The following is a 15,241-nucleotide window of genomic DNA, read 5'->3' on the forward strand; positions in this document are numbered from 1 at the left end:
GGTTACAAACTCTAATTTTGAAAATTAAGTACATCTATTCTACTCCATAAATACCCACACCTTTAGCCATCTTTTCCACACAAAAACTTTGAAGAATCTATAATTTCTTACTTCAAAGTTCTTCTTTCTCTTCCTATGTATTCTAGTTTTATATTTCTTATTCAAGTTTCAATTTTTTTTGTTTAAGAAAAATATTTTCATATTTCTTACTCAAAAATATTATGCTCATGATAGATCATTCATGTTTAAATTCATGATTAAGTTCATGTGGTAGATTGCTTGTTGGTTGGCTATGAGAAAGCTAAGTATAAGAATAAGTGAAGATACTAGTATTAGTTTGTGCAAGATCAAGGTACGTTATGTAGCTAGATCTTTTAAAATGTGGTTTATATGATAAAGTTGTTTATTGATTTTATTGGTTGGATTGGTTTAGAAATTTATTTAAAATGGTTACAATGTTTATTATTCACTCTTGAAAGTGAAAAGAATGAATGATTTTATCAATCATTTTTATATAGAAGTTTTGTTATCCTTTTTGGAAAATTAAATTATTTTACAAGGAAAGGTTGATTGGTTTTTATGAACTTTGAATGTTCAAAAAGTTGTTTATGAGGAAGGAGGTTTATCATGACTTACAAGTCATATTATTATTATTTCCGCTTGATTAATATCAAGAGATTCAAAGTCCACTTGTTGGCAATTATAGTTACCCCTTGATATAGCTCCGTGATGGGATGACTAGCTTGGGGTGTGCACACTTAGCAAAATAGAAGGGGAGATAAGAAGAGGAATTGTTTTCAGGATTATTTTTAATCCAAGTTGTTTGGAAAGAGTTTATTTCTTAAAAGGTTATTCTTGAATTACTATTCAAGTGTTTGGAAAGAGTTTGTTCTTAAAAGGTTGTTCTTGAATTATTATTCAAGTGTTTGGAAAGAGTTTGTTCTTAAAATGTTATTCTTGAATTATTATTAAGTTTTGAAAATAGTTTATTCTTAAAGAGTTATTCTTGAATTATTGGTGATGGAGTTTTCGAAATGAAAAATTGTTACGAACTAACAAATGTGTTACTTATCTAGTACATTTCGTACTCAGTTTTATACTGACGCGTATTTCTTTTTACCTATTTGGCTTTGCCCTGTTGATCTTTTTGGTAAGTAGATTTGTAGGTGAATTTTGGATGTGCATGGAAGCATAATAGGAAGGGATCTTCACCTAGATTAGAGTGTTTCATTTATTTTGAGTATTGAGACAATATTTACTTTTATTAATAAAGAAGTATTATTATTTTTGGTTAAAGTCTTCCGCTGCAAGTTATTTTGGTTAGTTAGTAGTTGGTTGCCGAAAGCGTGTTAGTCACGTGGCGGTAATACTCCTAAATTACTCAAATATTATTTATTAAATTATTTATTTAAAAGTGAGTAATTTGGGGGTGTTACAAAGTGGTATCAGTTTTTCAGGTTTGAAAAGATAAAAGTTGAATATTAAAATTGATGGGTAGACATAGATGGGCAGATAAGAGTTTCGCATTTGCATTCTAAATTGTTTTTGTTAATCTTAATTGTTTTCTTTTTGACGATTTGCATAGATGCATCTTGCTAGTACGACAAAAAGATATATATATATATATATATATATATTATATTTATTTTTATTTGAAAGATGAAGGGTGTAGATATGTTGGGGTGACAAGCTCTGTCTAGGATTAGGAAGGCTCTCCCGACGCTGTGGGTAACTTCCTTACCTGGGAGCTATAATCACCTTGGCTATTCTATATCTTGAAATCAAGTACACTTTAAAATTTTTGAAATAAATATTTTAAGCCATAGTGGTGCATCTAGTACAAATCTTAAACTATATATATTTGTTATCATATATTAGTATTACTTTTATGATGATGTACTTGTAATATTTCAATTCTTTTTGCTTTTATATGATCGTTGTTGGAAGTTAAGGAAAAAGTTTATGTTATTCCCTATGTATGGGATAAGCAAGAAGTCATGCTGCATTGGCGAGCAAATAGTAGTACTATGTGTATTTTTTTTACCTTTCGAAAATACTCAGGCCAGTCTGATTATATGGCCATTTATGAGTTGGAGAATGTTATTTAGACATTTTACATACCAGAGTTTAAAGTTTTCAAATCGTAGACATATATAGTTTTGTTTTGGTCATGAAACGTTCTAGTTGTCTTAAGAATATTTTGATATGCTCAAATATTCTAGTAGTTGTTATAAATAAGGCTTCATATTTGGCCGTGATATATGAAATATGTGATTGCTATGTTTTGAACTAGTTATACCGCATGGTTATTTATTAATTTTTTTGGTAGTTACACAACTATTCTATGAATGTTAGTTGAGATTTATCCTCAAACACCCTTATATCTAGTAGAATGGCAGAAAGAAGGAGAAGAAGTATAAGTTCTATGGTTAGTAAGCTAGCAAAGTACTGAAAATCATTCAGTGATAGATAATCAAGAAACAAGTAGAGTGAAAAGTTTTGTGAGGTCTTTAAGAGGGTACACTGTCAAACCTCGACTTACCATGGGAAAGAGGACCCACTAGCTTAGAAAACTAGATCAGAATTTGATAAGCTTTTTGATGCATAGTGTGCCCTGAAAACCTTAGAGTTAATAATGTTGTTTATTATTTGAGAGATGAGGCAGACCTATGTGGAAACAAAGGAAAGATGATCTTTTAGAGGATCCGACTTTAGGTGGAACGAGTTTAAAGAGCCTTGAGGACTAATTTTATCCTCGTACTTAAGGAAGCAAAAGGCTATGGAGTTCACCAATTGAGGATGGGACTATGTCTGATTATAGCAAATTTTTGGAGTTAATGAGGTTGCACCTGAGATAGTACCATCTGAGACTTTGAAGGCCCAAAGGTTTGAGCAAGGGCTAACCTTAAGTGTGGAGGAGTAACTTTTGAGACTCTTGATGAAATTTATGGTAGAGCTGCTCACTTATATATGGGATTAAAGGAAGAGAGCTTGAAGGGACCTTCTCTGGGGAAAAGAGGAAGTATAACAACTATGGGAACCTACAAAGTGGAGATAAAAAGCCTCAATCTAATGGTGGATTTAACCAAACTGAGAAAGACAATAGGTACCCTAGTCGAAAGCCTAATGAGAACCAAGGTAATGGGAAGAAAGTTGCGAGAATTTTTTTTTTCTGCAAAAGGTGTGATAAGAATACCCTGGAAAGATTGTCAAGGCAACTTGGTGACATGCCATTATTGTCAGAAATTGGGGCACCGAGAGTATGAGTGCTTTAGAAAGCTGGTGGAGAACCTGCAGTCAAACCTGACCCGAGTAGTAAGGCCCCTCAGAATGATCAACAGAAGTTAGCTTCTTCCAATGCTGGTGTTAAACCAGGGATGGGGAATCAGTCTAAAGGCAGAGTTTTCGTCATGAACCGCCGTGAGGCTCAGAATGTTTCTGAGGTAGTAGTTGGAACCTTTTTCATTAATTCTCTGTCTGTCAAAGTGTTATTTGATTCTGAGCACCTCATTCATTATTTCTAGCACTTTAGTGGAAAAGCTTCAGTTAAGCAGTCTAGTGTTTATTTCATTAGAAATTGCATTGCCATCAAGGAAAATGTTTAATTTTACTAGATTGCATAGTCAAGTACCTTTAGTGATAGTTGGGGTGAACTTTCCATCCGACTTAGTTGAGTTTGCTTGTCAGACCTCGATGTGTTTTGGGGATGGATTGGTTGGGAAGATTCAAGGCTCAATTGATTGTGAGGCCCAGAAGGTGTCCTTAGTCGGCCCTAAGAAAAAAGGGTGACTTATAGGAAGCTTGGGAAGGAGAAGGAGTGAAGATAGTATGTCTGCGATGAGAATTCAATCTTAGTGAAGAAGGGGTGTCCGTTATTCTTATGTGGATTCAGAGGATTGAAAAGGAAGATGAGAATAGGGAGATCCCGGTCGTATCTGAGTTTCCTGATGTGTTTCCTGAAGAGATACCGAGTGTGCCACCGGTTAGGGATCTTGAGTTCATCGTAGACTTGATGCAGGAACCGGACCTATTTCAAAGGCTCCTATAGAATGGCTCCAGCTATGATGAAAGAGTTAAAAGTTCAGTTGGAGGAGTTATTGGAAAAAGGGTATATAAGACCTAGTTCGTCTCCTTGGGATGCACCTGTATTGTTTGTGAAAAAGAAGGATGGTAGTTTGAGGTTGTGCATTGATTATCGGGAGTTGAACAATGTGACGATCAAGAATAAGTATCCACTTCCGAGAATAGATGATTTATTTGATCAGTTGAAAGGATGGGGATTTTCTCGAAGATAGATTTGAGGTTAGGTTATCACCAATTGAGGATTGCTGAGGGTGATATTTCTAAGACTGCATTTAGGACGCGTCATGGTCACTATGAGTTCACAGTGATGCCATTTGGTCTGAATAACGCACCTGCAAGTGTCATGGATTTGATGCATAGGATTTTCAGGCCATGCTTGAATAAATATGTGGTTGTGTTTATAGATGATATTTTGATATATTCGAAGGTTAGGAGCAGTCATGAACTGCATTTGAGGAAGGTTTTTGTCCACCCTAAGAGAGCAGAAGTTGTACGCCAAGTTCTCTAAGTGTGAGTTTTTGGTTGGATAAGGTTGCATTTTTAGGACATGTTATCTTAAAGGATGGAGTTTCAGTGGATCCTGCTAAGATTCAAGCGGTGCGCGAGTGGCCAATACCAAAGATAGTGTGTGATATAAGAGTTTCCTTGGGTTAGCTGGTTACTATCGAAGATTTGTAAAGGATTTCTCGAATATCTGAGACCAATGACTAGCCTGATGAAGGAAGAATGTAAGTTTGTTAGGAATCCAGAGTGTGAGGAAGTTTTTTTTTTGGTGTTGAAGGAAAGGTTGACTACAACACCTGTTTTGGCTCTACCTGATGAAAGTCAGCAGTATGATGTTTATAGTGATGCTTCGAAATTTGGTTAGGGTGTGTATTGATGCAGAACCGGAAGGTCATTGCTTATGCTTTTAGGCAGTTAAAACCATATTAGGTGAATTATCCAACCTATGATCTTGAATTATTGTAATAGTGTTTGCTTTGAAGTTATAGCGAACTACTTGTATGGGGCAACGTGTAAGTTGTATACGGATCATAAGAGCTTAAAGTATATTCTCACTTAGAAGGAGTTGAACATGAGGCAGAGGAGGTGGTTGGAGTTGATCAAGTATAATGATCTAGAGATCCAGTATCATGAAGGGAAAGCTAATGTTGTTGCTGACGCATTAAGTCGAAAGTCGAGTCATTCAGTTAATGCAATAGTGTTGCCAAGTCAGTTATGTGTCGAGTTTCTAGAAAATGTCATTGGAAGTAATAGAAGAAGGAGGTGTTGAAGAATTATTGGGTTCTTTGTCGATTCAACCCTCAATCTATGATAGATTAGGGAAGGTCAATCAAAGGATGAAAAGTTAGAAAAGATTCGAGAGAAGATCCAGGATAGTCAGGTATCGAATTTCCAAATAGCCGATGATGGAAGTATTCGGTTCAAAGGAAGGTGGTGTATACCAAATAATAGAGATGAGTTGAAGCGGAAATTAATGGAAGAAGCTCATAGCTCACCTTATTCAGTACACCCAGTGGTGATAAGTTGTATAAGGACATGAAGCAAATAGTTTGGTGGCCAAACATGAAGCGAGAGGTAGCAGAGTTCGTGGCTAAGTGTCTCACATGCTAAAAGGTCAAGTTTGAGCACAAGAGATCGCAAAGGAAGGTTCAGCCCCTGGATATTCCGAGATGGAAATGGGGAATTCTATATCAATGGATTTTGTGTCTGCATTACCAAGAATTAAGGCTGAAAATGATACAATTTTGGTAGTGGTAGATCGTTTAGCTAATTAGCAACTTTCATTCCTATGAAGAATACTTGGTCAATGGATCAATTGGCTAAAGCATATGTGAAATGGGTGGTGAAGTATCATGGTGTGCCTAAGGACATTGTTTTTATCGTGATTCACGGTTCTTATCAAATTTTGGTAGAGTTTGTAGAAGGCTTTGGGAACTAATTTATTATTGAGTAAAGCTTTTCATCTGGCTACAGATGGACAAACGGAACGAACAATCCAGACTTAAAAAATATGTTGCGATCTTGTGTTATGGAGTATCAGGGTTCGTGGGAGGATTTCTTGGATTTGATAGAATTTTCCTATAACAAACAGTCATCATGCAAGTATATTGGTATGGCTCTGTTTGAGGCTTTATATGGTCGGAAGTGTAGACGTCCAGTCTGCTGGAATGATATTAGTGAAATGTGGTGCTTGGAGCCGAATTCCTCAAAGAGACGGCGAAAGAGGTGAAAGTGATTCAAGAAAAGATCAAGGTTTTAAGAGTTATGCTGATTTGAAGCGAAGGGATGAAGAGTTTCAGGTTGGGGAGAAGGTATTGTTAAAATATCTCCAATGAAAGGGGTGATGCGATTTGGGAAGAAGCGAAAGTTAAGTCCAAAGTATATCGGGCCATATGAGGTGTTAAAGAAGTTCGAAAAAAGTGGCATATAAGTTGCATTTGCCAAATGTTTTAAGTCGAGTCGATGATGTTTTTCATATATCTTAGTTAAGGAAGTATATTTCGGATGTGTCTCATGTGCTGCAACCTGAGGCCATTGAATTAAATGATAGTTTGACTTACGAGGAAATTAAAGACATGTAAGAATCCTTGATAGTAAAGTTAGAAGTACTCAGACTAAGGATGTAAGATTAGTCAAAGTATTATGGTCAAACCATCAGATTGAGGAAGCAACATGGGAAGTTAAAGCGGATATACGCAAGAAATATCCGACGTTGTTTTTCGAGGTTAGTTGTCGAGTTACGGGGTCGTAACTCCTTTTAAGGAGGGTAGAATGCGATAGAGTTTCGCGCTTTTACTATAGTTATGCATTTTAGCATAGTTTTGAGTCATTATATGCATTTTACACATGACATTTGAGTCAAAACTTCGATTTTGAATTTTGATTCGTTTTTGGAAAGTGATTATGACTTTTTGTCTGAGCATTTGAGTCAGAAACTACGATTTTGAATTTTAACCCGTTTTTGGAAAGTGATTATGACTTTTTGCCTTAAGTTTCGAGGTCGAAACTTCTTTTAAGGGGGGTAGACTGTAATACCCCGTATTTTTAGTATTTATTTAAATAAATAAATACGTATTTTATATTTATTTTCTAAAATAAATATTTTAAGCAAAGGATATTTTAGTATATTTATTGGTTTTAAATTATTTTGGCGGGAATATGGCGCCAAAATTGGATTTGTTAAACTTTTGGTTTAAAATCCTAGTCAACATTATTCAAAAAACACAAAAAAAAAAAAAAAATTTTTTTTAGGCCATTATTTTTGACGGGATTGTGAAGTAAATGGGGGAGTTTTGTTTTCCAAATTTATGATGAAGGTTACAAATCTTGGTTTAATCTCCTAATTTATGGTGAATGTTACAAACTCTTTAATTTTGAAAATTAAGTGAATGTTACCTTTAGCCATCTTTTCAACACAAAAACTTTGAAGAATCTATAATTTCTTACTTCAAAGTTCTTCTTTCTCTTCCTATGTATTATAGTTTTATATTTCTTATTCAAGTTTCAATTTTCTTTTGTTTAAGAAAAATATTTTCATATTTCTTACTCAAAAATATTATGCTCATGATAGATCATTCACGTTTAAATTCATGATTAAGTTCATGTGGTAGATTGCTTGTTGGTTGGCTATGAGAAAGCTCAAGTATAAGAATAAGTGAAGATACTAGTATTAGTTTGTGCAAGATCAAGATACGTTATGTAGCTAGATCTTTTAAAATGTGGTTTACATGATAAAGTTGTTTATTGATTTTATTGGTTGGATTGGTTTAGAAATTTGATTTAAAATGGTTACAATGTTTTATTATTCACTCTTGAAAGTGAAAAGAATGAATGATTTTATCAATCATTTTTATATAGAAGTTTTGTTATCCTTTTTGGAAAATTAAATTATTTTTACAAGGAAAGGTTGATTGGTTTTTATGAACTTTGAATGTTCAAAAAGTAGTTTATGAGGAAGGAGGTTTACTCATGATTTACAAGTCATATTATTATTATTATTTCCGCTTGATTAATATCGAGAGGTTCAAAGTCCATTTGTTGGCAATTATAGTTACCCCTTGATATAGCTCCGTGATGGGATGACTAGCTTGGGGGGTGTGCACACTTAGCAAAATAGAAGGGGAGATAAGAAGAGGAATTGTTTTCAGGATTATTTTTAATCCAAGTTGTTTGGAAAGAGTTTATTCTTAAAAAGGTTATTCTTGAATTACTATTCAAGTGTTTGGAAAGAGTTTGTTCTTAAAAGGTTGTTCTTGAATTATTATTCAAGTGTTTGGCAAGAGTTTGTTCTTAAAATGTTATTCTTGAATTATTATTAAGTATTTGAAAACAGTTTATTCTTAAAGAGTTATTTTTGAATTATTGGTGATGGAGTTTTCGAAATGAAAAATTGTTACGAACTAACAAATGTGTTACTTATCTAGTACATTTCGTACCCAGTTTTATACTGTCGCGTATTTTCTTTTTCCTATTTGGCTTTGCCCTGTTTACCTTTTTGGTAAGCAGATTTGCAGGTGAATTTTGGATGTGCATGGGAGCATACTAGGAAGGGGATCTTCACCTAGATTAGAGTGTTTCATTTATTTTGAGTATTGAGACAATATTTACTTTTATTAATAAAGAAGTATTATTATTTTTGGTTAAAGTCTTCCGCTGCAAGTTATTTTGGTTAGTTAGTAGTTGGTTGCCGAAAGCGTGTTAGTCACGTGGCGGTAATACTCCTAAATTACTCAAATATTATTTATTAAATTATTTATTTAAAAGTGAGTAATTTGGGGGTGTTACAAGAAATCAATAGGAATTATTTTAATTCAATCCAAATATCAAAGAACATCAAACAATAACCATAAAGGTATAAACATGGCTTCCCTCTCTAAACCCTAGAAATAGACTACTCACTCATGATAATAATAAACTCAATAAACATGATCAAAGTAAAAGAATTCATTAAATTAAAGAAAGTAAAGAAGAATACCGAATAATTGAAGAACAATGAAAAGGAATTCAACGATCTCTATAATCTTCAAATGTAAAAGTTCAAACAAAACTCGAGAGAGAAACTAAGTGTTTAGCCCTAAAAACGTAGAAAATAAGAGATTCTAATCGAAAATACTAAAAACTTATTTATACTTTTTACAAAACCGGCTAAAAAAATCGAAAAAACGCGTCCCGAGAAACCGCCCGGTCGGGCGACGGTGATTAGGAAATTACGACAAAGAAGCAAATTCGCTTGGTCCACCGGGCGAGTCCGCCCGGTCGGGCGCTTAAGTGAATGTCCTCGTTTGGTCTCCCGGTTGGCCGGGCGAAGTGATTGGTGGAAAAATTTGAGTTTCTTGATTCGCCCGGTCGGGCGCGTGAGCGTTTCCTTCCTCTGATGCTGCAGCGGCTAAGTATGGTGGTTCGCCCGGTCGGGCCACACCGCCCGGTCGACCGGGCGAATATGTTTTCTTGCCCTTTCTTCGTGCAATCCGACCTAATCGCTCGTGCAATCTTCCGGATACTCCTTGGACGTTGTGTGATTGTTGGACTTTTGTGTCGCGACTTAGATAAAGGCAAAAAGTGCCTAATTTGCATCAAAACCTGCAACACACTAGAAGAACTCCAAAGCAATTAATCCACAAGAAACGAGCTCAAAAGAGCTCAAATCGACTATAAAAACTAAGGGTATTAGAGTAAATAATCCATGAATAATAAACACATCAAAATCCCCCAAGCTAACCTTTTGCTTGTCCCTAAGAAAATCATGACATGAACAAGAATATGATTGCCTCACCCCTTATATATGAAAACAGAGATCAAAATCTTTTTTAAGGCTCATAAATAATTCAAGCAAGCACAATTCAAGTTCAACTGTTCAGATTAATCTATTTACCATCGCCAAAATAAGCAATCAAATGCAGCTACCTTATATGACACACAAATCTCGAAAAGGCTCTGACTAGGATGTCACTCCTCTCGACATTTTTGTGGCAGGAAAAAGATGTGCCCGATCACTCACCATCCTAACCATAATAACCCTTCCCACTCACACTCTCATGTGTTTAGAAAGGTACTAATGCCACTCAACCTAATCATGCGACTCAAGTAGAACATACTCTTTAACCTTGACAAACTGACTCCACATCAATCCAATAAACCATGTAAGCACAAGCTCAAGAGGACTTTTTCAGGGTTGTAATGGGGCTTAGGTAAGGGTAGGGAATATGTATGGGAAATGTGATGGAAAAACCAAGAATAGGGGAGCACAAGTCAGTAGAAGTATCAACCTGAATATAGCTAATAGCAATGTCCCAATTCTATAAATCACAAAATTTTCAATAAACTCATCCTTGAAGCAGTGTGATGAATTTTTTTTCTTTGCAAGCACTTGCGAAAGAAAGAATTTTTTAACTTTTTGTTCACTTTTTTCAATCTTTCTTTTTCTTTCTCTTTGCATCTTTCCAATCCAACAATCACATGTATTTCACTTTGCTTATTATTTTATATTTCTCGAACTTTGGAACTTAATACAATCATCTCCATCCAAAGTAACTCATAAAAACCATCTCAGTTACTAACTTAGACATATGCTCCCCCAAGCTAGGCCTGGGATTAATATCAAAATAAGGGTCATGGGCATGTAATGAGGTTTAGTAACATGAAATAGTCATTAGCTCAGCGGGGCTAAGGAGGATAATATATATCACAAAAATCACTTTGAGCTCAAGAATCAGACAAAAGAACGCCTCTATCACAGCAATTGCCACAAGTCATAAATATCAATGATACGTGTCAAAGTCAAGATCAATCAGCTAATGAGGAACTAACACACAAGAAACAGAATGGATATAGAAAATATCCATTGGCAAGAATAAATCCTCACAGTCTAACCAATTCAAGTCTGCAGTCAAGATAAGCGCTTTATCATCAAAACTCATTGAAGGTTAAGGCATTTAGAGCTCACATTCCAGCATCACAATATCAAGTCCCCAGCTATCTAGATAAAAAGCCCAAATACACTTTCAAAGAATATCATGGGGCACAGGGAAGCAATTACACCAATCCAGTCAAATCGTATTTTTGGTGTTTTTTCAGCAATATATGATTTTTTTTTGTTTTTTAGGAAAGCAATGAAACTAAACTATGAAAAACAGATTAACTAAACTAACTACACTAAAAAGCAATAAAGGGAGGGGGTGTACTTACAGCAAATCTCCCCCAAGCTAAACTCGGCAATGACCTCATTGCAGCAAGAGGGAAAAAGAGAGGACTCACGTTATGTCATCAGACATCTCAGCAGTAAAACCGCCACCAAAGTACCTGCAGGACCAAAAATAGTATTGCCAAAAGTACCCTCCCCCACATGGTCAGTGGGGTCAGGTACGTGTGGCGTATACCAAGACAGATGGGTAACATCATGGACAATAAGCCCCTAGTGGTAATAGTTATGGTAGATGGGGTAGAGTGCATGGCGCATGTCGGACTCCACGGTGGTCAACCGTGTGTCCAAGGTGGTCAACTGTGTGTCCAAGGTGGTCAGGTGGGTCTGAATGGTGGCTTGACCGAGCTCAAAACAGCCCATCTGTGAGGTAAGGATCTGTTGTCCTTGCTCAATGTGGGTAAGGGCGGCCATCATAGGGTCTACAGGAGCGGAGGAAGAGGCTTCCCCAGCGGACTGCCTATGGTAGGTCCTCAAAGGTCGTTTGGCAATGGGCTCCTGACCCCGCAAAGGAAGTAGGTATGAACCTACACCAGGCTCAAGGCAGGTCTAGGCACGGTCAGGAAGAAGGATGGACTCCTTCTTGGCAATGTACCACCTAAACTTATTGGCCGACTGGACAGTTATCCACTTGGCATTGATCATATAATCGATGCCAATCTCTGCAGGGCCAGCTACTGCATTGTTAATGTCAGGCACATAACCAAAATGAACAACTATAGCAGTAATAAGGCCACCTAAAACAATAGGTTGTCCCCTAACACTACCATCCTCAAATGTGGCAGGCAAACTAGTTGCAGTCTGTTTTAGCTGAGAGACAAATAAATAAGGCAGGCACAAAGCATAGTCGAACTCGTGAAAAAAATAACTCCCCATCAGAAAAATCTCCTATTTTTGACAGGAGTGGGGCTCAGCACGCCCAAAAAGTGTGCATCACAGGAATCGCTGCAAGTAGCGAAGTTTGGGAAAGTGCAAATGGTCAGCAGACATGTGTTGGGTGTTCACTTCATCTTCGCCCATGAAAGCTGCCCACAATGTGTTCATGCGAAGGTCGGGAGGGTGGAGATGTTCCCCAGTGAGGGATAGGCCAAAAATAGCAGCTAATTGGCCTAGTGTGAGTTCTCGATCCTCATTCATGAGGCGAAAACTAAGAACCTGATTTTTGTTTCCTACTTCTAGGGAACTCAAAAATTCAAGGGTGAGGTGCCTAAAAGTCCAAAAGAACATGCCAAACATAGTTCCTAAGCCCAGTTTCTCAAATAAAGGCTTGGAATTAGCAAATATACCCAGAGTATGCAAAGATTGTGAATCAACAAAACGAGTGGGAAATATATTGCAGAATTTTAACTTTTGAAACTTTTCTTTTTGCTCCAAAGATTTAAAAATTACATCAAGAAATGTTGAATCCGGTGAAATTTGATTGCTTGATTCTCCTCTTGAGCTTTGCCTCCTTTTGCTTGGCCTTGACATGGTGAACTTGGGTGAGAAGGTGAATTGAAGTGAGTGGAAGAAAATATCAGAATTTTCTGATTTTTTTGTGAGAAAGATGAAGAAAAGGAAGAAGAGTGGAGAAAATTTGAAGGAGGAGATGAGATTGGTGAGGGAAGCGAGGTAGGAGAAAGAGTGGATATGGAGGTAGGGAGGAGAGAGAAAACAAGGGTTTGGAGAGGATGAAGTTTTGAGAGAAGGAAACAAGAAAGAATGAAGAAGGGGTGAAAAGAGACGCACAATAAGGCTATCGGTGATTCCGCCCAGTCAGACTGGCCCGCCCGGTCGGACTCGCCCGCCCGGTCGACCTGGCGAAATTTTTATTTTTTATTTTTTTCGTCTTTTTTCAATGCTGGGTTCTAGCACAAAAAGGAAATCCGCCTGGTCGGGCGATTTCCAGATTTCCCTCAAATTTGTTCGCCCGGTTGACCGGGCACCAAAATCTAAAAAAAACGCTTGCGCGCCCGGTTCACCGGGCAAAAATGACGTTACTTTTTTTCCATCGAATTTTTTCGCTCTGTTATGAAATGGTTACACTCCCGGTTGGGAGAACGTGCCCGATCAACCGGGCGGTTTATTTTGCGCTATTTTTCCGTCAAAATTTCCCCAAGTCATAAGATTTGCCTTCTACACACACGAGACTCGTCCAAATATCAGTACACTCTCCCTCACCACTCTAAAAAAGAAAATTAAAAAAGAAATAATCTAAACTAACAAAGAAGAAAAGAAAAGACGGGTTGCCTCCCGCAAAGCACTGATTAGATGGTGCCGCACGACCGTAGTACCTTTTCTTAAAATCAGGGAGTGTCTAGGTACATAACCTCTACTTGGCTGATGAAAGCTTCACAATGGTACAGTTTCAGACGCTGCCCATTCACTTTAAACTTCGTCCCAGCTACATTGGCCACTTCAATAGCTCCATGTGCTTTCACGTCAGTGACAACAAAAGGTCCAGACCTTTTGACTTAAGCTTTCTAGGAAAGAGTCGTAGTCTAGAGTTGTATAATAGAACTTTGTCACCAACATGAAACTCCCGCTTCACAATCATCTTGTCATGAAATCTCTTTGTTTGCACCTTGTAAAGTTTGTGGTTTTCATATGCTTCTAGTCGAAACTCATCTAACTCATTTAATTGAAGAAGTCTTGCCTCCCCTGCAGCCTCCAAATTCAGGTTAATTTCATTAACTGTCCAAGCTGAGAGATACTCCATTTCAATTGGTAAATGACAAGCTTTGCCATAGACTAATCGATATGGGGTGGTTCCTAGAGGTGTCTTAAAAGCATTTCGCAGAGCCCACAGAGTGTCATCCAATTTTTGTGACCAATCCTTCTTCGACCTGTTGACTACCTTCTCCAAGATGCGCTTGATCTGATGATTGGAGACTTCAACTTGACCACTAGTCTGAGGATGATAAGCTAAACCAACCTTATGAGTGACTCCATATTTCTTCAGTAAAGCTTTGAAGGTGCTCTGATGAAAGTGCAACCCCCCATCATTGATCAAGACTCTCGGTACTCCGAATCGAGGAAAAATAACCTTCTTGAAGAGCTTCATGACTACCTTGGAATCATTGCTAATGGAAGCCACAACTTCAACCCACTTAGTCACATAATCGACAACAACCAATATATACCTGTTTCCACAAGAAGAAGGGAAAGGTCCCATGAAATCAATGCCCCATACATCAATTGGTTCAATCTCCAAAATTCCCATATGTGGCATCTCCTCTCTTTGAAATATTACCCGTTCGTTGGCATTCATTACAAGAAAGACAAAAAGCACGAGCATCCTTGAAAATAGTAGGCCAATAAAAACCACTCTAGCGAAATCTATAAGCTGTAGCTTGTGAGCCAAGTTGTCCACTACAAGGCATACTATGACAATGTTGGAGAATGCCAACTATCTCCCAATCAGCAATACATCGTCGAAACAAGCCATCTGAATACTTCTTGTATAAGAGTGGGTCGTCCCAACAATAATGCTTGGCATCATGATAAAACTTCTTGCGCTGTTGATAAGTCAAATTTGGAGGATGGGAACTACTAACACATTAGTTAGCAAAGTCAGCATACCATGGAGATTGAGTAGACACAACAAAAAGATGGTCATCTGGAAAAGCATCATCTATGGGACCGTCAGCACTTGACTCAAACCTCAACCGGAGAGATAATCTGCAACTACATTCTCAGCACCCTTCTTGTCACGGATCTCCAAATCAAACTCTTGTAGTAAGAGTATCCATCGTATAAGTTGGGGTTTGGCCTCCTTCTTGGCCAATAGATACTTGAGCGCAGCATGGTAAGTATGGACAATCACTTTCGAACTATGAGGTAGGTCCGAAACTTTCAAGGCATAACAATAGGCCAACAACTCTTTCTCTGTAGTACATAGTTGACCTGGGCTTCATCTAAGGTCTTGCTGCATAGTAGATGGCATGGAGGACTTTGTTTTTTCCGTTGACCAAGCAA

The 15,241-nt window shown here is 37.3% G+C and overlaps 1 protein-coding gene and 1 long non-coding RNA gene across 2 annotated transcripts; one reads left to right on the plus strand and one right to left on the minus strand.

Moving 5' to 3' along the window:
* Positions 1-192: 192 nt before the first annotated feature.
* Positions 193-8,731, plus strand: LOC130592101 (uncharacterized). Its single transcript, XR_008970271.1, has 2 exons — positions 193-352; positions 8,593-8,731. It is a non-coding gene; the product is annotated as an uncharacterized LOC130592101 (long non-coding RNA).
* Positions 8,732-13,700: 4,969 nt separating this feature from the next.
* On the minus strand, positions 13,701-14,486 carry LOC104905678 (uncharacterized). The gene has a single exon (XM_010694279.1). It carries the CDS (start codon positions 14,484-14,486, stop codon positions 13,701-13,703), a length of 786 nt encoding a protein of 261 aa, XP_010692581.1.
* Positions 14,487-15,241: the final 755 nt, after the last annotated feature.

Source organism: Beta vulgaris, chromosome 1, assembly GCF_026745355.1.
Source record: "Beta vulgaris subsp. vulgaris cultivar EL10 chromosome 1, EL10.2, whole genome shotgun sequence".
Taxonomy (NCBI): domain Eukaryota; kingdom Viridiplantae; phylum Streptophyta; class Magnoliopsida; order Caryophyllales; family Amaranthaceae; genus Beta; species Beta vulgaris.

Bases quoted from the DNA above. Each gene is read 5' to 3' on its own strand.
- LOC104905678 (XM_010694279.1), bottom strand. From the start codon at position 14,486: ATGGGAATTTTGGAGATTGAACCAATTGATGTATGGGGCATTGATTTC.